The 25981-nt window shown below is 41.4% G+C and overlaps 1 protein-coding gene across 2 annotated transcripts in view; it reads right to left on the reverse strand.

Moving 5' to 3' along the window:
* The window catches only part of LOC124376663 (NACHT, LRR and PYD domains-containing protein 3-like), a 30578-nt gene extending 4690 nt beyond the window's left edge, over positions 1–25888 (reverse strand). Inside the window, exons 1-8 of one of the 2 annotated variants that reach the window (XM_046835857.1) lie at positions 25802–25888; positions 15261–15383; positions 15041–15089; positions 14649–14853; positions 12638–14414; positions 8963–9139; positions 8110–8283; positions 7650–7823 (exon numbers count right to left, since the gene is read on the reverse strand). In XM_046835857.1, coding sequence (XP_046691813.1) covers positions 7650–7823; positions 8110–8283; positions 8963–9139; positions 12638–14414; positions 14649–14853; positions 15041–15089; positions 15261–15383; positions 25802–25824 — 2702 coding nt within the window. In that variant the 5' untranslated portion in view covers positions 25825–25888. The remainder of the gene's footprint in view (positions 1–7649; positions 7824–8109; positions 8284–8962; positions 9140–12637; positions 14415–14648; positions 14854–15040; positions 15090–15260; positions 15384–25801) is intronic. The other variant, XM_046835858.1, reaches the window with a different exon arrangement.
* Positions 25889–25981: the final 93 nt, after the last annotated feature.

Genomic DNA, 25981 nt, shown 5'->3' on the forward strand with positions numbered 1-25981 from the left:
TATCTGATGCAGAGAAGCTCGTCCATGCGTTCATGACCTCCAGAATAGACTATTGTAATGCATTACTAGGTGGATGTCCTGCATCATTAATAAACAAGCTTTAGTTAGTTCAGAATGCAGCAGCCAGAGTTCTCACAAGGTCGAGAAAATATCACCATATAACCCCAATCTTCTCATCCCTACACTGGTTTCCTGTTAAGTTTGGAATCGACTACAAACTACTGCTTCTTACTCAAAAAACACTAAATGGTTTATCTCCATGTATTTTTTTCAGTCTTCTTCTTCAGTCTTCTTCCATCACGCTCCCTGAGATCTCAAAACTCTGGACTTCTAGTAGTTCCTAGAATAGCAAAGTCCACTAAAGGTGGTAGTGCATTTTCACATTTAGCTCCTAAACTCTGGAACAGTCTTCCTGACAGTGTTCGTGGCTCAGAAACACTCTCCCAGTTTAAGTGCAGATTAAAAACTTATCTTTTTCGCGAGTTCTACACATAACACACATCACATCATAACCTTGTGCTCCAGAACATCTGATCACCTGCACATTATCAACTTGTGCTGTTAATATCATGAACAGCAGCTACGCTAATTCCTCTCTGCTGCTTCTCTTTCTCTACCCACCCTGAGGCATCCTCAGGTTGCTCCAGTTCCAGTCACGTCCCACCAAGATTATGGACCTTTAAAGAAGAAGATGCCTTCAAACATTGCAAACCATCTAGAGACGTACCAGTGCCAATTGGATCCCACTTCATGTGCCGTTTATACATTGGACCCCCTTGAGTGTTTAAAGGCTCTGGCATGGAGAGCTGGTGTTGGATCTGTGATTATCTCAAATATTAAGCTATTTTATGAGTTGCTCAGTAGCTCCTAGTTTTATAACCACAAATGACTCTAAAAGACTGTAGAAAGATCATCACTCATAATCTTATACTCCAGTGCTCATGTTAGTTCTCACTCTCCAGTGTTCTGTATTGTTTAAAGATTTATGACCATACTCTTGATGTCACCCAAATGAGGATGGGTTCCCCTTTTGAGTCTGGTTCCTCTCAAGGTTTTTTCCTCATAACATCTAAGGGAGTTTTTCCTTGCCACAGTTGCCATGGCTGCTCATCAGGGATAAATGCACACCGTTCACCTTGACTGTTGATTTTTTGTAAAGCTGCTTTGATACAATGTCTGTTGTGAAAAGCGCTATACAAATAAACTTGACTTGACCAACTTAATTGTACACTTCGAGCACAATAGCGGTGGTGAATTCCCGGGGTAAATAAAAAAGGGGACAGAGTTCTTACACCATTCCGTGTTGATGTAAACACATAGACCGCAGCTGGGAGTCTTACTGCACAGAGCCGCATTTCTGTCGGCACGAAACGCGGCTAGCGCATCCAGCTGAATTGCAGTGTCTGATACTGTGCCGCTCAGCCACATTTCAGAGAACAAAAATACGCAGCAGTGTCTGTACTCAGGCCGTGTAGCTTGTTAGTCTGATGTAGTCCACTTTAATTTCCAGGGAGTAGATGTTTGCCAGCAGGAGAGATGGTAGATCAGGCTGGCGTGGCTTAGCTTTTAGCCTAGCAGTAGTCACCGCTCATTTTCCGTACTTCGCTTCCTCACACAGCGCTTTTGATTCCCCCTCCTTCGTCCGTCTGCTGCAGGCGACGCCGTGGCCTGGGGGCCTGGTTCTCGGAGCACCCGTGGTTGCATAGCTTCTGCCACAGATCATCATTTGTTGAGTTGTTGGGGTTGTTCCTGAGTTCCTGTAGTGCAAGTTAGAGCAATAAAGGATGTAGATGGAAATGTGTTGACTAGTGAGGAGAGTGTGTTGAGAAGATGGAGAGAGTATTTTGAGCAGCTGATGAATGAGGAAACTGAGAGAGAGAGAGAAGGTTGGATGGTGTGGAGATAGTGAAGCCCAAACTGGATAGAATTAGAAAGGAGGAAGTGAGAGCAGCGATTAAGAGGGTGAAGCATGGAGATTTTCAGGAAAGATGACAGTGAAGTTTTTAACCAGGTTGGGCAACAACATTTTGGAAGGTGAGAGGATGCCTGAGAAATAGAGGGAAATGAAAGTCAGTAGGAGTAAGACAGAGTACATGTGTGTAAATGAGAGGGAGCCCTTGGAGTGGCATTTTGGAGTGGTGCATTTGAAGGGAGAAGAGGTGGTGAAGGTGGAGGTGTTTAGGTACCTGGGATCAACAGTGCAAAGTCAAATAAAACCAAATAAAATTTTATTTGCCACATACAAGTACATACAGAACATGCAGTGAAATTCTTTTTGCGACTGTGCTGCATTCAAGCATAAAAAGGAATGGAATATAAAGGGAATATAAAGGGAAAGGAATAAGGTGTTATGAAAAAAGTAATGGGGAGTGTGTTAGAGAAGTGAAGAAAAGAGTGCAGGCAGGGTGGAGTGGGTGGAGAAGAGTGATAGCAGGAGTGATTAGTGATAGAAGAGTATCTGTGAGAGTGAAAGGGAAAGTTTATAGGACTGTGGTGAGACCTGAGATGTTGTATGGTTTAGAGACAGTGGCATTGAGTAAAAAACAGGAGGTGGAGCTGGAGGTAGCAGAGCTGAAGATGTTGAGCTTTTCATTGGGAGTGATGATGATTGGACAGGATTAGAAATTAGTTTATTAAAGGGACAGCGCATATAGGACGTTTTGGGGCAACTCAGTAATGGGTTGATGAACTGTGGCTAGATGTGGCACAAATCTTGCATAATAATTAACCAGTCCCAGAAAGGATCGGAGTTGGTTAGCGTTAACAGGAGCTGGTGCCTCGTCGTCTGGGGACTTGTAAAGCCCTGATGCATCAATCACAAGTCCCAAACATTCCAGTGAACTTCTGAAAAAGCAGTCTTCTCTCTTTTGACACGAAGTCCGCATTTCTCCAGCCGATTCAGCACAGCCTCTGTCTTTTCCTGTGACCAGGAAATTATCCAAAAAGCAATGAACAAATGGTAGCCCTTGCAGCACAAGTTTAGTAACTCATTGGAATATCGCTGGCGCAGACATGATGCCAAAGGGTAAATGGTAAATCTAAACATCCCTTTGTGGGTTGTGATGGTAAGGAATTTACGTGAATCTTTATGCACAGGAATCTGGGTAGGCAGATAGGTAGGCACGTGAAAAGACCAGGATTGCTAAATCTTTGTCCCAAGCCAGTGAAGCAAATAAATCTACGATTCGCAGTAATGGATAATAATTTGCACACAGAGCTGGGTTCACCATTATTTTGACATCACCAATGATCCTGACATTAGCACCCTTTTTGATTACAGGCACAATAGAGGTTGCCCATTCACTGAATCACACAGGTGAAATGATTCCTTGTTTCAGCAAGCGAACAATTTCTTCTTCAAAATTGGGTCTCATGGCACACAGTACCACTCATGCTTGACAAAAATCTCGGTTGCGTTCCTGGTTTCGGATTGAAGGTAGCAGTATACCTATTAAATGTCCCTACATTTTCTTTGAATGTTTTCAAGTCAAGTCAAGTGGCTTTTATTGTCATTTTTACTATACACAGTGGTACACAGTACACAGTACACAGTAAAAACGAAACAACGTTCCTCCGGAACCCTGGTGCTACACTAAACAACAAAGTGCATCGAGTGCAGCCTGGTGCAAACAGTGCAAACAAAAGAACAGTACAGACAGACAGAGTGCAGACAGACAACACAAGACAAGACAAAAGACAAAAACCAAGTATAGCGCCGACTAGTAAACCTACTGTATACTTAAATATACAGTACTGTGTGAGGAGGAATGTAAAAACTATACCCAGGAGAAAGTACAACAGAACAGAGCAATGTAGTGCAAAAAAACAGCAGCAAGGAGGTGCAAAGACAGCATGTAAACATTATACTGAATACAAAAGGTGCAAAAACAGCATGTAAACATGTAAACATTATACTGAGTACAAGGTGCGAGTATAAATAATAATAAATAAGTAAATGGTGGTGGAGTGGATCGAGATGAGTGATGATTGTGTTTAGTCCAGGTTGTACAGTTCAGTAACAGTAACACACAGTGAGTGTGTGTGTGTGTGTGTGTGTGTGTGTGTGTGTGTGTGTGTGTGTGTGTGTGTGTGTGTGTGTAAGTGAGTGTGTGTGAGTTCTGTTCAGTTCTTTGTATTGAGAAGCCTGATGGCTTGTGGAAAGAAACTGTTACACAGTCTTGTTGTGACGGCCGAATGCTTGAACCGTTTTCCTGATGGTAGGAGGGTGAAGTGTGTGTGACGGTGTGTGTGATCGTCCACAATGCTGTGTGCTTTGCGGATGCAGCGTGTGGTGTAAATGTCCATGATAGAGGGGAGAGAGACTCCGATGATCTTCTCAGCTGTCCTCACTATCCTCTGTAGGGTCTTGCGATCTGAGACGGTGCAATTCCCAAACCAGGCAGTGATGCAGCTGCTCAGGATGCTCTCAATGGTCCCTCTGTAGAACATGGACAGGATGGGGGAGGAGATGGGCTTTCCTCAGCCTTCTCAGGAAGTAGAGACGCTGCTGGGCTTTCTTGGTGATGGAGCTGGTGTTAAGTGACCAGGTGAGGTTGTCCGCCAGATGAACACCAAGGAATTTGGTGCTCTTGACGATCTCCACAGAGGATCCATCGATAATCAGTGGAGATTGGTCGCTCTGTGCTCGCCTGAAGTCCACAACCATCTCTTTCGTTTTGTCCACGTTCAGAGACAGGTTGTTTGCTCCACACCAGGCAGTTAACCGTTGCACCTCTTCTCTATATGCTGACTCATCGTTCTTGCTGATTAGACCCACCACGGTCGTGTCATCAGCGAACTTGATTGTGGTTCGAGCTGTGCATTGCTACACAGTCGTGAGTCAGCAGAGTGAACAGCAGTGGACTGAGCACACAGCCCTGAGGGGCTCCAGTGCTCAGTGTGGTGGTGCTGGAGATGCTGTTCCTGATCCGGACTGCCTGAGGTCTCCCAGTCAGGAAATCCAGGATCCAGTTGCAGAGAGAGGTGTTCAGGCCCAGAAGGTTCAACTTCTCGATCAGGTGCTGAGGAATGATTGTGTTGAATGCTGAACTGAAATCAATGAACAGCATTCATACATACGAGTCCTTGTTATCCAGGTGGGTGAGGGCCAGGTGGAGGGTTGTGGAGATGGCATCGTCCGTGGAAAAGTTTGGACGATACACAAACTGCATGGGGTCCAGGGAGGGTGGAAGCTGTGTCTTGATGTGCCTCATGACGAGCCTCTCGAAGCACTTCATCACGATGGGAGTGAGCGCGACGGGACGGTAGTCATTGAGGCAGGAGACAGTCGATTTCTTTGGCACAGGAACGATGGTCGTCGTCTTGAGGCACGTGGGAACAATGTTACTGCTCAGGGAGATGTTGAAGATGTCAGTGAAGACATCTGCTAGTTGTTCTGCACATTCCCTGAGCACTCTGCCAGGAATGTTGTCAGGTCCAGCAGACTTCCGTGGGTTAACTCTGCATAAAGTTTTCCTCACTTCAGCTGTGGTTAGACAGAGCACCTGGTCAGTGGGAGGAGGGATGGTCTTCCTCGCCACCACGTTGTTCTCTACCTCAAACCGGGCGTAGAAATCGTTCAGCGCATCTGGGAGGGAGGCATCACGGTCACAAGCAGGTGATGTGGTCTTGTAATTCGTGATCGCCTGGATGCTCTGCCACATGCGCCAGGTGTCTCCACTGTCCTGGAAGTGGTTGTGGATTTTCTTCGCGTGCGCACGCTTTGCCTCTCTGATAGCACGAGACAGTTTGGCCCTTGCTGTTTTTAAGGCCGCCTTGTCCCCTGTTCTGAAGGCAGAGTCTCTTTGTTTCAACAGCGCACGACATTTGCAGTCATCCACGGCTTCTGGTTGGGCGTGTAGTGATGGACTTGGAGATGGTCACATCGTCAACGCACTTGCTGATGTAGCAGGTCACTGATGACGTGTACTCCTCCAAGTTAATGGAATCACCATTGGTTGCAGCCTCTCTAAACATGTCCCAGTCAGTGCACTCAAAACAGTCCTGAAGAGCAGAAGTAGCTCCTTCTGGCCAGGTTTTCACCTGTTTCAGAACCGGTTTAGAGCGTCTGATGAGCGGTCTGTATGCTGGAATCAACATAACAGAGCAGTGGTCTGAGTATCCGAGATGGGGCGGGCTCCGCACGATACGCGCCGGGATGTTTGTGTAAACAAGATCCAGCGTGTTCGCTCCTCTCGTTGCAAAGTCCACATGCTGATGGAGTTTAGGAAGCACAGTCTTGAGATTCGCATGGTTGAAATCTCCGGCGATAATAAACAATCCGTCGGGGTGAGCATTCTGCAGGTCGCTAATAGCGCCGTAGAGTTCACTCAGTGCCTCCTTAGCATTAGCACTGGGAGGAATGTACACTCCGACGATGTAAACAGTGGTGAATTCCCGTGGTAAATAAAAAGGTCTGCATCTAACAGTCACAAACTCCACTAGCGATGAGCAGTAGCTTGAAACAAGCACAGAGTTCTTACACCATTCCGTGTTGATATAAACACACATTTGGCATACTATTTTAGAAGACTGTTCAATGTGCCCTCCTTAGCATAAAAACTGTAAGAGCAGTACACTATCTCACGGCAGTCTAGACAAATTCTGCAAAGCAATTCTCGCCTCAACAGAGGAGCTGCATTTTCTCTAATATACAATTTCAAACATATGCTTTGTCTGTTTAGCTTGACACACACTTTGATGACACCTTCAATCAGACAAACACTTGTTCATCAGAGACAAACTTACATAAAAAACATATACATTTTTTGTTCATTGTTAAAAGCCCAATACAAATAAAAATGAACTGAATTAAATTTAATTGAAATAACTTCGCCTGTATATGTCTTGAGAACAACGTTTAAAGGGGGTAGTTTAACATGGCTCAATTTATCTCTGTACAGTTCACTTGAGAAAATAGAGACCGCTGCACCAGTATTCACTTCCATCTCAATTAGCAGTCCCTCAATCTTTTTTGTACTTTTGTAACGGATGACACGGAATCAGTTTTCCTTTTCATTGTGCTCAGAGAATTGTGCAGTGTTGTTGTCACTTTGTGTAGAGTCAGTTCAGCATCCGTGTCAGAGTTTGTCTCTTCATCACTCTTTTCCATGTTAGCATCCACTCGATGACTTGGTCTTTTCTTTGTCTGTCCTTTTCTTTTTACCACATTTTTATTTAGTCATTCTGGTTATTTTCCCTTCTGTCTTATTACATTTACACATTCGTGCAATGTGGCCTTTTTTACCACAATTGTGACAAAGTTGGTCTTTGTAAAAACATTCATTTTGGATATGGTTAGACTTTCCACATCTGTAACATTTGTGCTTGGACTATTCCAATGACAGGGACATGGCATTTAATTTCAATAAATTGCTCAGGTTCTGTGATTCTCTACATACAGCCTTCATTGACATCGCTATGTCCACAGACTTTTAATATGTTAGTGTTGATTCAGTTAATAGTTTACTTTGTATTGACTCGATACTCAGGCTACACAAGAATCTTGCACACAAAGAACCAGAGACATGACTGCACAGCTGACATGAACGAACAGTGCCCTCTAATGGCCATCAGGTATTTCTGCATTAATGGTATAATACCTGATGGCCATTAGAGGGCACTGTGTGGGGTGTGCATGTGATGTGTACCTCAGTATCTCCAGTGTACAGTGTGGAGTCTCCAGTCCAGCAGAGAGCAGCGTCACTCCTGAATCCTGCAGGTTATTGTGACTCAGGTTCAGTTCTCTCAGTCTGGAGGAGTTTGAGCTGAGAACTGAGGACAGGGCTTTACAGCTTTCCTCTGTCAGATTACACCCACACAGACTGGAAAGGAAATGTAGAGCGTTTATGGTTTTTTGTTAAGTGCACAGCTACATTAAAATCAATTCAACAATATCACATATATTATATATATATATATATATATATATATATATAGGGCACACACACTCATAATAACATAACACAATAACATGTAATCATGTCTCTGTATAATCTTTATTAATAAATCTCCAGTGTACAGTGTGGGGTCTCCTGTGTGAGTGTGTGAGTGTTTGTGTGTGTGTGTGTGTGTGTGTGTGTGTGTGTGTGTGTGTGTGTGTGTGTATACCTCAGTATCTCCAGTGTACAGTGTGGAGTCTCCAGTCCAGCAGAGAGCAGCGTCACTCCTGAATCCTGCAGGTTATTGTCACTCAGGTTCAATTCTCTCAGTCTGGAGGAGTTTGATCTGAGAACTGAGGACAGAGTTCTACAGCTTTCCTCTGTCAGCTCACAATCACACAACCTGGATGAGAAAAGATAACATTTTTAATTGTTTTCCGCAGCTCTGGGAAAGTTCTACTGAGAAAGTCTAAAGGTATCACGTGTTTATAATGAGAGGGTCTGAGTTTAGTAAAATACTTTTATAGTCACCAGAAGAATGTAAATTCAGATCTACTGTATATCACCAATGTGAAACATAAACAATGAAAAAGAGGAACTTTTAGTTCTGTCAGACTGAGTTTTCTAAAATGGACACATTTCTCTCACACACACTAGAAACTAATCAGCTTCAGACTAAGCTAATAAGAATGTAAATCTGGCAGGAAAGGTGTATACTCACTGTTGTTTCTTTGAAATGAATTAATTAAATTCATTTATTAGTTTCATTAATTGAAACTCAAGGAATCACACATAAAACCATGAATTCTACCATCTCTCATGCCCTTTGATACATTTGTTTCATTTTTAAACTCTATCTAAATGAGTCCATAACTGTTGCTGAGGATGATCTGGCACAACCAATGAGCAAAAATGGTCCATTGTGTTGAACGTTTGGCAACTTCTCTGTGTGAGTATGAGGAAAATCTGCATTTTGGCTTAACATTACTAAACGTTTAATAAATAAAACACAATGCTTTTGTGTTTTTGTGTTTGTTTATGTGTGTTATAGAGATAAAGAATGAAAGAGAGAGAGATCTTACTTCAGTGTCTCTAGTTTACAGTGTGGAGTCTTCAGTCCAACAGAGAGCAGCTTCACTCCTGAATCCTGCAAGTTATAATTATTACTCAGGTCCAGTTCTCTCAGTCTGGAGGAGTTTGAGCTGAGAACTGAGGACAAAGTTTTACAGCTTTCCTCTGTAAGTTTACACAGATGCAGACTGGAAGAGAAAACATGAACTATCAGAATACTGATCTCAAACACACAAACATAATCCACTTCCTCTTTCAGCTACAAGCTATTATAACACCATAAGATCATGTACAAAACACAAATGTAAGAGTGAGCATTCCTCATATCATTTAATGCAGTTTCAAATGAATGCAAGTGCAAATTAACTTCTGGGAGAAATGGAATTACTCAGACACTCGGATCTGATAGAGCTTCCCCTCCAAATGCCTCATTCTGATAGACGTGCTTTCTATTTTCTATATCAGTGGTGAAAGTGTAGGGCGTTCTTGATGTGCACTGTAGAATTCAAAATGCAACGCAGGGCTGAAGGTGATTCCTAAAGGGAGCCGGCTGCACACATTCGGCGCAGATTCTCTGCACATTCTGTGCATGATCTGTGCATATTGCGCCGCGCACATGCTGCTTGCATTTCTATGTGAATGCTTTGCTCTTGGAGAGCACTCCTCGAGGGGGTGCTCTCACTCCCACACCTACGTCACAACCTCTGTGTCAGGGTTGATGCCCTGGGCTGAAGTATACGCTGGCCAGCTATCTCCCAATTGGAGGTGCAGAAACAAAGCATTGCGACAAGCTCTTCCCTCTTTAAGGGGATCTGGCATGGCGCTCGAGGTCGGAAGCCCCATGAGTTGACAGAGCTGAGAACTGTCATCTTCAATAAGAGGGCTTTGTCCAAAACATCCTGACAGGACTTTCTAAGGGGTGGCTGGAGGTCGTGTAGCAGCGCTTTTCTCTGTGTCCATCCCACGCCAGCCCCCTCAGGGACCTGGTTCGTTAACCCTGCCACAAAATGTGCTTCAGTGCATGGCTAGTTCCAGCAAGCTCCCTTCTCGGTTTCCACCCGGGCATCGTTGTGGACCAGGAGGACTCGCTGCCTCTCTCAAGGCCACTAGAGGTGCACCAAGGCATAGCCCCGGCTCTAGGTGTACCAAAGGTCAGTCATGAGAGACTGATAGCCTTAAGAGACTAGAATAGAATAGAATAGCGTTTATTTGTCACATATACATTACAGCACAGTGAAATTTTTGTTCTTCGCATATCCCAGCTTGCTTAGAAGCAGGGGTCAGAGCGCAGGGTCAGCCATGATACGGCGCCCCTGGAGCATAGAGGGTTAAGGGCCTTGCTCAAGGGCCCAAGAGTGGCAGCTTGGCGATACCGGGGCTTGAACCCCCGACCTTCCGATCAGTAACCCAGCGCCTTAACCGCTGGAGCTACCACTCCACTCTACCTGGCAGCCTGGCAGAGAGCCACCTATCTCGGGGTCATATGGGATTCGACCACTATGCAAAGTTTCAGAAACTGCTAGGGCTCATGGCAGCTGCATCCAGTGTTATTGTACTTTGCCTTCTGTAAATAAGACCCCCCCAGTGGTGGCTCAGGACCCATGGGGACCCAGGGGAAGCTCCTCTCCATGGAAGCAGCTTATATCCCAGGCCAGTTAAACGAAGCAGCAGACACCTTGTCGAGGTGAGGGTTGAGACCCAGGGAATGGCGGCTCCATCCTCATGTGGTGGAGCAGATTTGGAGAGAAATTCAAGCCCAGGTGGGTCTGTTCGCATCTCAAGCCTGTTCGCCTGTATGCCTTTCCCCCCATCGTGCTGCTTTTGGGAGTTCTGGAGAGAGTTCGCTGGGAAGGAGTCCTCCTGGTGGCTCCAAGGTGGCTGGGCAAACCACATTTCGCAGCCCTGGTAGCCCTCTTTGAGCACCCTCCCTGGGAGATTTTTTGAAAAGGGTTGGCTCTGTCCACCCTAAAAGTCTACAAATCCGCCACATCCGGCATATCATGCCCCGTGGCGGGGCAGTCTCTGGGCAGAAACCCTCTTATTATGTGTTTTCTTTGTGAAACCTGGAGGCTGAGGCCCTTGGTGTGACCTAGAGTGCTTGGGTGGGACCCGGCCATTGTGTTGAAGGCTCTGTCTGAGCCCCCATTAAAGCCTCTTAAGACAGCATTCCTATTGGCCATTTGCTCTCTCTAGTGAGTCGGAGATCTGCAGGCCCTTCATGAGACCCACTACTTCTGGAGTTTACTCTAGGTATGGCCAGTGCGTTTTTGTACTATAGAACGCGTTACATCCCCAAGGTGCCCTCGGTCATCCCACAACCCGTTACAGGCATTCTAGCCCCCTCCGTTTCAGACCCCAGACCAGGATAAACTGACCGGCTGTGCCCGGTGCAAGCACTGGACTTACATCCACAGGACGGGTCCCTGGAGGAAGTCTAACCAACTGCTCGTCTGCTACGGCCCTCCAAGGAGAGGCCTTCCTCCAAAAGCAGACCTTGAGCAGATGGGATCATTGATGCCATTGCATCCTCTTATGAGTCCTCTCCCTGCCCATTCGTGGTCAGTGCACACTCAATCCAGAGTGTGGCAGCCTCTAAGGCTTGGGGCTCTAGAGTACCCCTCCAAGACATCTGCAACGCTGCAGGCTGATCCACACTGCTGACCTTTGTCCAGTTCTACAACCTGGACCTCAGTGCCACTCCTGGCCCATCTGTTCTTTGACCTAGCTGTGCCCTTACACAGTAGTCAGGGACTGGTCAGTCTGGCCTGACTGGACACTCGTTTCCAAAGCGTTGCAACACAGCTTGAGTTCCTGAAAGGGAAGGTGTCTAGTTTATGTATGTAACCCTAGTTCCCTGAGGGAATGAGGCGCTGCATCTCTATGCCACACTGCCAGTGTCCCTGTAGCACTTCCATCCCTTTGACAAAATCTGGCACCGGCTTCACTTTATGTGCATTTTAACCTTCCTGTTCGTGACGTCAGTCTGCCGGTGACAGCCTTCATCCAATTGTGATAGATTACACACATTATTTCAGCGCTTGGACAACACGGGTGCATTCCCAGAGCATTGCAATGCAGTGTCTCTTTCCTCGCTCTGCCTCTTTAGGTACCTGGTTTGGATTTTGGTTTTATGTTTTTGCTCTGCCTATATTGCTCTGTTTGCCATGCCCCTTGATTGTATTGGCTCTCCTGCTTTGCTCTGGCTGCTGGCTCGTGTATTTTAGGATTCTCTGAATCTTTGGATGATATTACGCACTGTAGATGATGATACCTTCAAACTCTTTACAATTTTTCTCTGAGAAACTCCTTTTTGATATTGCTCCAATATTTTTCGCCACAGCATTGGGGGGAATTGGTGATCCTCTGCCCATCTTGAATTCTGAGAGACACTGCCACTCTGAGAGGATCTTTTTATACCCAATCATGTTGCCAATTGACCTAATAAGTTGCTTATTGGTCCTCCAGCTGTTCCTTATGTCCCATGGTTGATAAATGGGGTGCTCACTTTTTCTGTGGTCAGCTTGTGGCATGCATATACATATGACTTACTCTAGGTGCCTATGTGTTAGTTCTCAAACTTGACTCAAAAACCTATTCATGTCTGGCTTCAATGCTAAAAGGAAAAAAAATCACGAACAAACAAAAGAAAACATACAAATTAGTAGATTTATATATAAAATACTCACTCAGCATTTCTGGAGGCTTTGACCACCGGCAGCAGCTTTAGAAAACATTCATCTGACGGATCATATTTTCTCAATTCAAACACATCCAGCTTCTGTTCTGAATTTAGTAACACAAACACCAGAGCAGACCACTGAGCAGGAGAGAGTCTGGTTCCACTGAGACTACAGTAATATTCTCTGTTTAGGTACTGCTGAACTTCCTGCTCTAGAGAATGATCATTCAGTTCATTTAGACAGTGGAACAGATTGATGGATTTCTCTGGAGATGGATTCTCTCTGATCTTCTCTTTGATGTACTCGACTGTTTCCTGTTTGCTGCGAGAGCTACTTCCTGTCTGTGGCATTAAACCTCGTAAGAGAGTCTGATTGGACTCCAGTGAGAGACCCATAAGAAAGCGGAGGAACAGGTCCAGGTGTCCATTCTCACTCTGTAAGGCCTTTTCCACTGCACTCCTGAGGAACTCAGACATGTTTGATTTGATAAAAAGTTCAGACAGATCAGTGGTTTGTTGTTTTGTTAGATTTCTAGTGATAAAGGTGTAAAACGTGTAAAAAGCAGCCAGAAACTCCTGAACACTCAGATGTACAAAGCTGAAAATCTTCTCCAGGTGAAGCCCAAATTCCTCTCTGAAGATCTGAGTACACACTCCTGAGTACACTGAAGCTTCTCTCACATCAATGCCACACTCTTTCAGGTCTTCCTCATAGAAAATTAGGTTTCCTTTCTCCAGCTGGTAGAAAGCCAGTTTTCCCAGTGCCAGGATGCTCTCTCTGGTCTGCTGAGGATCAGAATCACATTTCTGATGGTACTTTTCATCCTTGTGTTTGATCTGAAAGATCAGAAAGTGTGTGAACATTTGAGTCAGAGTCTTGGGGATTTCTCCACTCTCTGCTTCACCCAACATTCTCTCTAGAACGGTGGCTGAGATCCAGCAGAAGACTGGGATGTGGCACATGATGTGGAGGCTTCTTGAAGACTTCATGTGTGTGATTATTTTATTGGACAGGCTCTGATCACTGATCTTCTTCCTGAAGTACTCCTCTTTCTGAGGATCACTGAACCCTCGTATCTCTGTTAACTGGCCTACACACTCAGGAGGGATCTGATTGGCTGCTGCTGGACGAGAGGTGATCCAGAGTTGTGCAGAGGGAAGCAGATTCCCCTTAATGAGGTTTGTCAGTAGCACATCCACTGAGGCTGATTCTGTTACATCACTCAGTATCTCATTGTTCTGGAAATTTAGAGGAAGTCGACACTCATCCAGACCATCAAAGATCAACACCACTTTGTAGGAGTCACAGTCTATTAATTCTAGTTTTCTTATTTCTGGGAAAAGGTGATGAAGAAGATCCATCAGACTGAGATGTTTCTGCTTAATCAGATTCAGCTCTCTAAAGGGAAGTGGAAACATGAAGGTGATGTTCTGATTTGCTTTTCCTTCAGCCCAGTCCAGAATGAACTTCTGCACAGAGACTGTTTTTCCAATTCCAGCAACTCCTTTAGTCAGCACACTTCTGATGGACTTGTCTTTAAAAAAATTGTTACATTTGATGGGTGTCTCCTGTGTTGCTGGTCTCCTGGACACTGTCTCAATCTGTCTCACCTCATGTTCTTTATTAACGTCTCCACTCCAACCCTCTGTGATGTAGAGCTCTGTGTAGATCTCATTCAGAAGTGCTGAACTTCCATGCTGTGAGATTCCTTCATTAACTCTTTTAAACTTCTCTCTCAGGCTGGATTTGAATGTTTGCTCAACTGCAATGACTGGATAAAGCTCTAATAATACAAAAAAAAAATAATATTTATGTAAAATATTTATTTTCCAAAAGGTCATTTTATCAGTTTCCACCAAATTAAATGATCAGAATTGCTGTTATAGAAAACTCAATACAATAGATAAACTCAATAAACACAATAATCAACACCTTCTGAACAATAACGAATCCAGAGTTCAGCATCAGAGTGGTGTAAGTGTGGGTCAGTGTTAGATTGATAATCCAGAATTCTTACTTTTGTACAGTGTGTTAGCGAGATCTGTGTGGTTCATGTTCTTCAGGACATGCAGTGTGATCTTCAGCGCTCCCTCTCTGACACTGTGCAGATCCTCCTCATTATTCATCTCCCCCTCAGTGCATGCTGGGTAATCTGGACTCAGAAGTTTCTTAAACCTCTTCAGCTCATTTTTTAACAGTGTAATGACTTTCTCTTCCACATCCTGGACAGAAACACACAATAACAGATCAAATTATCAGTAGTAATAAAAATGTCTCTTAACATTGAATTTGGTTGTTATAAATTATTATATAAACCTCTAAACCTCTCGTAATATATATATATATATATATATATATATATATATATATATATATATATATATATATATATATATAAAAGACACACACCTTGAATATGGACTCTACTTGATTTCGGTAGAATTTCTTCTTTTGTGCTCTGTGAATAAATAAAGCACATCCTGTAACATGTAGTCATATATTTCCCAGAAGCAAATGTTTTTATTAATAGCTCAAGGACTGCAGGCTGAACTGTATATTAAATCAGATCATCTCACTGCCAGTCTGAGAGATGCAGCACTGCCATATAAAAACATCTCACTATACACACCTAATATCGGTAGGACCTTTGCGATCACTAAAGAAAAGTGGATGATCCATTGAATTGTCGGTCTTCATGGACACACAGCTGGGTTCTGGTGGGTCTGAATTCTTTTTCTTCATCATTTTGGAACTAAAAAATAATTAAATCCAAAAAGTTAACAGAAGCCACATAACAGAATATAGAGGTACATACACAACACAGAGCTACATACACAACACAGAGCTACATACAGAATATAGAGCTACATACACAACACAGAGCTACATACACACCACAGAGCTACATACAGAATATAGAGCTACATACACAACACAGAGCTACATACAGAATATAGAGCTACATACACAACACAGAGCTACATACAGAATATTGAGCTACATACACAACACAGAGCTACATACACAACACAGAGCTACATACAGAATATAGAGCTACATACACAACACAGAGCTACATACACACCACAGAGCTACATACAGAATATAGAGCTACATACACACCACAGAGCTACATAACAGAATATAGAGCTACATACAGAACACAGAGCTACATAACAGAACCTAGGGCTAGATACACAAAACAGAACCTCATAGATCACAGAGCTACTGTACATAACATAATATAGAGCTACATACACAACACAGAGCCACATAATAGAACATAGAGCTACATACAGAAAACAGCTACATACAAAACACAAAGTTAAGAAGTACAGTAAGTGTCCTCGCCACATAAAGTGCATCGTGTGCAACTGAGTGCAAACAGTGCAGACAAAAGACAGTGTAGAACTAATACACAAAAAAACATAATAGCACCTTCTGTAAACCTGTTATACAGTACAATGTGCAATAATAGAACTGTAAACAAGAGGGTACTTGTAAACATAAACAGCATGTAAACAGTATAATATGAATATAAAATCATTTGGATCGTGCTAAAGACATGATGTGTAAATGAGTATTGAGTGTGTGTTTGAGTTTCAGTAACACAGTTGATTGAGTGTGTGAGTTTCAGTTCCAGTTCAGTTCTGTGTGTTTAGGAGTCTGATTGCTTCAGTCTGGTTCCTCTCAAGGTTTTTTCCTTATGCCATATCGGGGAGTTTTTCTTTGCCACAGTCACCACCGGCTTGCTCATCAGGGACAAACTTAATTATAAAGAACATCTTCATTTTAATCACCACATTATCTGTGTAAAGCTGCTTTGAGACAATGTTCATTGCTAAAAGCTCAATACAAATAAAAATGAATTCAATTCAATTGAAAAAACTCTGTATGTGAGGCCCAAATGCTTCAGAACCTCTTTGCTGTTGGTAAGAGAGTGGAGTGTGTGAGGTGCGTGTGTGAAGAGTGTGTGTGAGGGGTGTGAACAGCAGTGGGCTGAGCACACAGCCCTGAGGGGCCCCAGTGCTCAGTGTGGTAGTGCTGGAGATGCTGTTTCCAGAGGAGGAATACTACAAATACTTCGTTACTGTACTTAAGTAGATTTTTTTGGTATCAGTACTTTACTCCACTATTTATTTTTCAGACAACTTTTTACTTTTACTCATTACATTTTTACACAAATATCTGTACTTTTTACTTCTTACATTTTTAAAACCGGCTCGTTACTTTAGTTTTAATCCACTGATTTGGTGAAATATAAATGTTTTCTTTTCACTGCACGCCGATTTCAGCCGAACAACCGATTTCCTGTTACTGTGCGTCTTTTTCAATCCGCTGGTGTATAAAGTCCTGACTCTCACTCTTTACGAAAATATGAATCAGCAGGCAGAAGGCAGTGAGAAGTTTGGGGTTAACGTAAATGAGACAGAGGGAGTCAGTGATGAGAACATGACTGAGAACAGACATATTCATGATCATCATCATCTTTTCTCTGCTTGTGTTCTATATGTGGTCTGAACACAACATTTTTAATTAGTTTTGTATTTTTATTTATATATATATATATATATATATATATATATATATATATATATATATATATATATATATATATATGTATGTAAATACATAAATAAATAACAAATTTAAAAGAGGAAATTAAAACCTCCAGCAAAACATACATTTATCCACGACATCCTTTTTTTACTTAGATATAAAATAAATAAATAAACTCCACCGAAAAATATTTTTATATTGTTTTATTTATGCGCCAAGTCTCAAATCAAACACCAATCCACCATGTTTTACACAATTTACCCTCTGGGTGGCGTTTTGTAGGTTTTTCCCTCATAATGGCGAAACTAACTTAAATTACTGTCTTTATTGATCGTACAGATAAAAACAATACATCATTTAAATCTGTAAAATGTCTATGATTATATTTAAAAGCTTCTTGACTTGACTTGAAGAGGTGCACTTTCTCCGGTCTCACCTCATTAACTGTCCGTGTGGAAACATAGAAAACTCTCTCAATGGTGTCCACACGTCTCTGCACTGTTATAGCATTTATATTTACTCACTGTACATATGCTTACATAAATATCACATGCTGTACATATGCTACATGTTTATCTGTTTATCTGTAAATATGATACATGTTTATCTGTACTATTTGCACAATTGCTTTTTTTTGCAATTCTGGTTGATGCCAAACTGCATTTCGTTGCTGTGTACCTGTACAATGCAATGACAATTAAGTTCTATCTATCTATCTATCTATCTATCTATCTATCTATCTATCTATCTATCTATCTATCTATCTATCTATCTATCTATCTATCTATCTATCTATCTATCTATCTATCTATCTATCTATCTATCTAAGTACATGTCAGAGCCAAGACTTCTTTACTTTCACTTAAGTAAAAAGGTATAATCAGTACTTCAACTTTTACCCGAGTATTTTAAAACATGAGGATCTGTACTTCTACTTAAGTAATGGATGTGTGTACTTTTGCCACCTCAGGCTGTTTCCGATCGGAACTGACTGAGGTCTCCCATTTAGTCAAGTCAAGTTTATTTGTATAGCGCTTTTCACAACAGACATTGTCTCAAAGCAGCTTTACACAAACCAATTTAGGAAGTCTAGGATCCAGTTGCAGAGGGAGGTGTTCAGGCCCAGTAGGCTCAACTTCTCGATTAGGTGCTGAAGGATGATTGTATTGAATGCTGAACTGAAGTCTATAAACAGCGTTCGTACATATGTGTCCTTAGTGTCCAGGTGGGTGAGGGCTAGATGGAGGGTCATTGAGATGGCAGGTGAAGTTGTCTTGTAGATCGCCTGGATTCCCTGCCACGTGCGCCGGGTGTCTCCGCTGTCCTGGACGTGGCCACGTATTCTCTTGGTGGCTTCGCCTCTCTGATGAAACGGGACAGTTTGGCCCCTGCTGTTTTCAAGAAAGTCTTGCCCCCTGCTCTAAAGGAGGAGTGTCTCTTTTTTTTCAGCAGCGCACACACTTTTGCAAAGGGGACTGCGGGCCTGGTCTTTGTAGCTGAGGTCGCAGCAAGCTGAGGTTGTGAAGGTAATTGAGTACATCATCATGCAGATTGGTTGTTGCATGATTTCTGTACCATAACAGCATCTAGCAGTCACATACATGAACACAGCTGTCTTTGATGTCCATGTACTTTTGAGCTAAAGATGCAAAAAGCACCATTTTGGATTTGCGAGGTCGCTGCATCTACACTGGTACACTAGATTACAAAATTAAGATAAATTAGACATTACCTCTGTTAGTGTTAAGATGTTTCTCACACTGGTTCACACACATTCCTTTGTCTGTTCAGTGTCTATAGAATATTTACAATGTTAGTACGTAAGGTATACAGAAAGTATCTTGGCTCACACATCTCTGGCTAGTATATCTTCTTATCCAAACAGGAAACAGCTTTAGGTCAGACTTTCTTTCCAAAGTGTATATATATTTGTCTGTTGCCTGCAATAAACCAAAATAGAACATTGCTCCATGCTGTGTGTTGTGTGATTCTTCCCTGATATCAAAAAAGGCACTACAAGCATCGTAGATCGTATAAAAAACCTCTCCAAGAATTAGGTTTTGTTTGGGCATGATAAAAAATCTAACAACCTCTTAAAAAAGATAATTAGCGAGTTGGAGAAACGGGTTTGGGCAACAAATGCGGCCAACAAGCCTAGGCCTCTGCTGCTGTGTTTTCACACATTTGGAGAGAAAAAGAGGTTGATGGATGCGGTATGTCGTGCTAGTCAAGGAGAGGACACTTTAATCTACAACGAATCCAAGCTTTCGCTCTATAATGACTTCTCTGCTTTGCTGATTAAGAAACGTAAGCCTTATGATGTGAAATGGCTGCTTTGTGGGTGCAACATATCATACGCATGCTCCTCCCGGATACTCTCCAGGTGACTCAGGGAGGTTCCAAGAGGACGTTTTACACACTGCACAGGCACGCAATTATCAATTGTCAGAGTGTCAGAGACACAATCCTGTGGGACAGAGCACAGGTTCATTCATGATGTACCTTCTGTTATCTGCAAAATATGTTCCTTCTAAAAACGTATACTTCATTACAGAGCGGCAAGTTTGAATGATATAAAGAACTTTCATACACTGAAGACATTGAAGAGATGGTTTTGAGTTCTTTACAGCCGTCTTAGCCTAGGCAGTGCCAGTTTGTTTTTTTCTTACAGTCTGTAAGGTTAAGTTTGGTGAAAAGTCCCTCCTGAGTTGGGTAAAAGCACTCGCTATGTTCTTGTTCTTGTTTTATACTTGTTTAGTTATCTACCTGGGTATCAAACAACATGGGTTATAGCAGCAGATCATCCTGTCACCATAATTACTGCTTTTATCCAGGAAACTCACCTGGAGGATAAGGACAATGTTAAATTGCAAAGAGACGGGGTAGGGCATGCTTTTGCAACATCATACTCTACATTCAGCAGGGCTGTGGCCATACTGGTTAGTATTAGGCTTATGTTTAGACCTCTGAACTGTGTAAAGGATTAAGAGGTTCTTTATTTGATTATAAACGGTGTCCTCTCGGGCAATGCTGTTACATTTATGAATATTTATTTCCCCCCTGTTGTTACCCTGATTTCCTATCTAAGGCATTTGCAGAACTTACTGAATTAGCCTTTTGTGGGAGGAGATTTCAACTGTCATCTCAATCCTTCTTTTGATAGACTTCTACTTCCCCACTCTCAAAACATGCCATTTTTTCATTCTGATGCTGTACTTTAGGTAATATAATAATATATCAAATCACGCCAATGTATATCTGGATTACTCGCTTTCTGAAGATAGGGTTTTGTCACAATGCTGGAGATTCCACCTCCCCCCCTTTCTGAAAGATGACTATTTCTTATCATACTTCAGAATTTAAGGCATTTTATTTAATGAACTTACCCTCTACTAATAGTCCCTCTATTCTGTGGGAGACATGTAAAGCCCACTCCTGAGGTTTAATTATGTTCTTTGTGGCATTTAAGAATTAAAAGAATGAACAACTAAATATTCTCAAATCTAAATTAACCAACCTTGAGAAAAATTATATTTCAAATCCAAGTTCTGATTCTCTCAGGGAATTGATGGCTATACATGCTGCTTTGAACACTCTGCTAAGCCTCACAACATTCTCTAAAATTTGCTAAGCAGAAATGATATTGCAAAAAATGGCCAAAAAGTGGGTTGACTCACAGAATATTGCTTTAATTATATATTCTAATGGCAGAAAGCTATTTGAGACTTCATCCATTAATAAAGAATCTTCCTTGTTTTATTCTAATCTATAAAAATCTGAGCAGCTAAATAATGCCCCAAATCTTATGCATGCCTAGGGCCACATAGGCTTAGAAATTACAGTTAAATGCCTCTATCTATAGAGAGGAAGCACTACATGCCTTAACATCCATGCCCTCAGGGAAGGCCCCAAGGCCAGATGGATTAGGGTACGAGTTTTATAAAACCTTTAGTGACATTCTTCTAGATCCTTTGTTGGCTATGTGTCAGGAATTCACTTTCCCACTGGTTCATGCTCCCGGTTCTGATCATACGGATTATCACCACTCCCCGGACTACGCTCGCTGTGTGGATTATACCCGCATTACGGGTTGTACGCTTGTGTTTGTGTGTTGAAAGGCTGATTAAAGATGATAGAGCTACTCTTGTTTCGTGGTCACTGTCCTGACACTATGTTTAACCATTCTTCTGAAACCAGTATTGTGCTTTAATCACTTAGAGAAGCAAATATAAAAGGGAAATGTACTGAATACTGTGCCTCCTATAGGCCAATAGCCCTACTAAACTCTGACCAAAAAGTTTCTTTCTAAAATATTGCCCATGCGTTTAGAATAAGTGCTCCTTCTATTTTTGGAGAGGATCATATCGGTTTTGTAAAAGGCCAGAACTCCTCTGAGAATGTGAGATCTTAATATTGTTCAACTTTCCCAGAAAAATGAACTGAATGAAATGAAATGAACCTGCCCTCGAAAGAAAATCCTTTCTCTGGATGCCAAGAAGGCATTTGATCATATCTATTCTAAACATTAGAAAAATTTGACCTGGGTAATAACTTTGTCAATTGGGTAGAATAGTTTATAATACTCCAACTGCAGCTGTTCTCACTAATGGTATGAGATCTAGCAACTTTACTCTTCACTGTGGGAATAGGCAAGGTGACCCCCTCAGCCCATTGCTTTTTCATATCGCCATAGAAGCATTAGCTCAGGCAATAAGGCAGAGTGCCCTGGTATTTCTGTTGGTAAAAAAGAAACATAAAATTACTCTCTATATGAATGATGTGCTTATTTTTCTGTCTAAACCACAATCTTTAATTCCTAACATGACTAATGACATTTAATTATTTGTTTCTTTCTTGGCTACAAAATAAATTTAGCAAAGTCTGAGGCTATGCCACTGGGATCTCCAGCATCTAAGCCAGCTCCTACAGAACCATTTCCTTTCCAATGGTCTCCTTCTGGTTTCGTCTATTTGGGGATACGCATAACTACTGAATATAATCAAATGTTTAGTGTTAACTTTACTCATCTTCTGGATACAATCAAAGCAGATCTAGAACACTCGGGCCTCTTTGCCACTTTCCTGGTTTTCCCTATGGAATCTGTTCATTGTGAACGATTCTCAGTCTGTTATGGACTTCTGCACTACCCCTATTTCAATAAATACGATCAGAACATGGCAACCCATCTGTACCTTAGAGAGATGTGCTCATCTTAAATATCCTATTACCCCCATTCTAGCTAATGCAGACTTTCTGCTGGGGTTCAGAGATGGTGGTTTTAAAAGCATGGTATACACTGAGGTTAGCTAAGCTAGGAGATCTATTTGATAGGCAGATTTTACTGTCCTTTTAGTTGATGCTGGGACGATATGGCCTTCTTAAAGGTGGATTTTTCAGATATCTGCAACTTTGACATTAGTAACATCATTGTTAGTAATACAACTTTAGTAACTTCAAATGCTACCTCTGGTGTAGAAAGAACCTTATCTCCATCTCCACCAGAATCCAAGAAGCATATTAATGCATTTTATTGATCGCTAATTCCTAACTGCTCTCTTACATCCCATGCTACTCAGCGAGCTTGGGAAAAAGACAGTGGCCTTAATATCGATGTAAAATAAAAAATACGCAACAGAGATATCTGTCTATAATCGAACAAAATCTACTCAGTTTATGATCCTAAATCATACACACATAACACATGTTCTTAAAAATTGTAAAAATCCTATGTGCCTCCTTCTTGGCTTCCCAGAAACTTGTATTGTCAATATCATGGAGGTTATTCAATATACTAACCTTTGCAGCTACCTAGAAAAAAATTCTTGTTTAGGATAATGGACACTGCTCCAGCAAAAAACTGTGATAAACTCAAGTAAAAAAACCTGAACCTGCATTTACATGTGACATTGTTTGTTGTGGCTGGGGACCTTTTTAAAGTGCATAAATCCACAGTGAGCAGAATTGTTGGAAGAGTATCGGGTATAATTGCAGCCTTCTAAAATTACTTTGAGATAAAAGTTGTATTTCCCCGAGGTATAGAAGTAATGATTGTACTCATATTCACATTCAAAATCCAGGTAGAGAAAATGGCTATCTGTGTCACATCAGGAATTGTTATTCTTCTATCAGTGTTAGAGTCTTGTGTAAGGAGAAGACCCAAATCACCAACATTATTGATGGATAGCCAGGATCTACACATGATAGCAGGATCATTGATTACAGTCACCTCTGTGCTCTGTTTGAAAGCCATGCATTTCAGGGCTACCTGAAGTTACAGTAGATACCCCTGCTGTGTCTCCTGGATGATCTCCTCCTGAACCCTACAATATTAGCTGAGAAACAATACACAACACCTGCTATATTTTAGCAAGGGGTCTTGTCAAAATGGTGCTCAGTATTTGGAAGAATGTTTAGTCCTGATTGCAGAAAGGGCTTTAAACAAAGCTAAAGACAATAATGTAAATCAATCACAGAGAGGATGAAGAAGAGGAGTAATCACAATGCCGTCCAGAGGACCTTTAGTGAAAACTATTTCACCTGCATTACAGTATTCTAGAGTTATACACAGTATAGGTGTGTATGTGTAACTCTAATTATTATTGAATAATTTTATATTCAAATTTTTTCATGTTTCACATTTTAATTATGATAATTTGATTTACTATTTAAATAACTGATATTTTAACTTTTTTTACAGTCTTTGTAGGTCTGTAAAAAGTTTATCTCTTTGAATCTGAATTTTGAAACAAGAAACTTCCTCTGTAATGTAGTATTTTCATAGCATTTGTATTAGATTTTTTTCTTCTTCTAACATGATTTTGGATTAATTCTATTTTATTGTCTTTTGCACTTTGTGGTCTTTGTGATTTGCGTTTGATCTGTTGTGTGCACAAAAACAATAGTTCTTTTATCACCTGCATATAAGAAATAACATGATGTAAGAAGGGGATAGTGTTAATACACCAACACTGACCAAAGCGACTGCATCAGGAAAACATGAACAGGAGTTTGTAAGATGGTGTAATTGGTATTAGATGATCGACAAAGGCATCAACGTCACCAGGTTGCATAACGGGGATCAACCAAATCTTTTTTTGAACAATAAATCATTTTCCTCAAGACGAGAACTTCGACCATCACGAACGGGTCTCTTCTATCCTCTGCTGATTTATTATTATTATTTTTTGTTTTGTTTTACTTTTGCTTTCAGGCTTGAGAATTCCCCAGACAACAACAACAACAACAATGATGATAATAATAATGTTTTATATAATTATATAATTTTATTTTATATAAAGCACCTTTCCTGATGTTGAAGGACGCTTCACAGTAACAAACAATACCAGACAATCAGACAGTCAGATTTCTTCACCTACAGTTTATTACTCCATTAATGTATACAATCTAAAAGTAGTTTTATTTTCAAGGCACTGCTTCTTCCTGCTGTTCTGATTTTTACTTTCACCTGCTTCCCTTTTAAATAAGAATAAAAATTAAAGGAGAATTTAACAAACACGTTACGTTTTATTTGAGTTGGAATTTTTGTGTAAATGATGAACATGGACGTGAACAAGGAACCTTTCAGAACATCAACTGTAATGATAAAAAAACAAGGTTTTGTTGTGGTGTTTTCAGCTCTGCTACCTCCAGCTCCACCTCCTGTCTTTTACTCAACACCACTGTCTCTGATCCATACAACATCTCAGGTCTCACCACAGTCCTATAAACTTTCCCTTTCACTCTCACAGATACTCTTCTATCACAAATCACTCCTGCTATCACTCTTCTCCACCCACTCCACCCTGCCTGCACTCTTTTCTTCACTTCTCTAACACACTCTCTTTCACTAGACAACACATTTCTATCTCCATTCTTTATTGTTGTAACTTGCAGCAGCTCCTTCCCAGCTCGGTTCCTCTGCCTTCTTATTTACACTATTAATGTCTATTATTCCAATCAATTTCATCTCATTTTACTGTCCAGTTTTTGAGAAAAGTGAAGAGAAAATCACTCCAAACATCAGTGCTTTTTAAATCATGTCTCATTTCCCTCTTTTGATGAAAAATAGTTTGAGAAGTTCAGATGTAGAGAGATCATTTATAGAGATCCAGCATGTAGTAGAGACGGAGTGTAAAATGTGGTGTAGAAAAGAGAAAGCTGAGTGAAATCTAGTGAAATGTGGAACACAGCTGTAGATTGGGAGTCTCTCTGTGTTCTTTATGTTTCTCTGCTCACATGGTGGCGCTGTGCTTCACTTCCTGTTTATCTGCAGCTGTGACTTTAGGAAGAAACCTTTAGTGCTGGAACTGATGTTCACAGGTTTAAATGTGACATGAGTTGAAAGCTTTTATTTCTTTATTCTATAAGCAGTGTGTAGTGTTTTTATGATGATGATAATAAATCTAATAAAACACTTCATCACGCGCACAGTGTGTGTGGGTTCTAGAACCGTGTGTGTGACGCAGTTCAGTAACAGAGAAAAATCCGCTTCATATACAACAAAATCAACAGCGTTCATATAAATATCATTTAAATACAGCAGCACTGTTCTTCATCTCACTAATATTTATAACTTTTACCTTTTATACTCTTACATTTCACTTTTCTTACCGTTTTCTCCTGCTTTTCTCCATTAGTCTGTTATGTTCCTCTTTAAAAGGCGGCTCTGACTTTTACTTTCACTTTGAGTATCTGCCATCTGCTGGTCACAGCCTGTAACTGCACCATCTGCACAATCTACTGGTCACAGCCTGTAACTGCACCATCTGCACCATCTACTGGTCACAACCT

The sequence above is a fragment of the Silurus meridionalis genome, chromosome 23, assembly GCF_014805685.1.
Source record: "Silurus meridionalis isolate SWU-2019-XX chromosome 23, ASM1480568v1, whole genome shotgun sequence".
Classification (NCBI taxonomy): Eukaryota; Metazoa; Chordata; class Actinopteri; order Siluriformes; family Siluridae; genus Silurus; species Silurus meridionalis.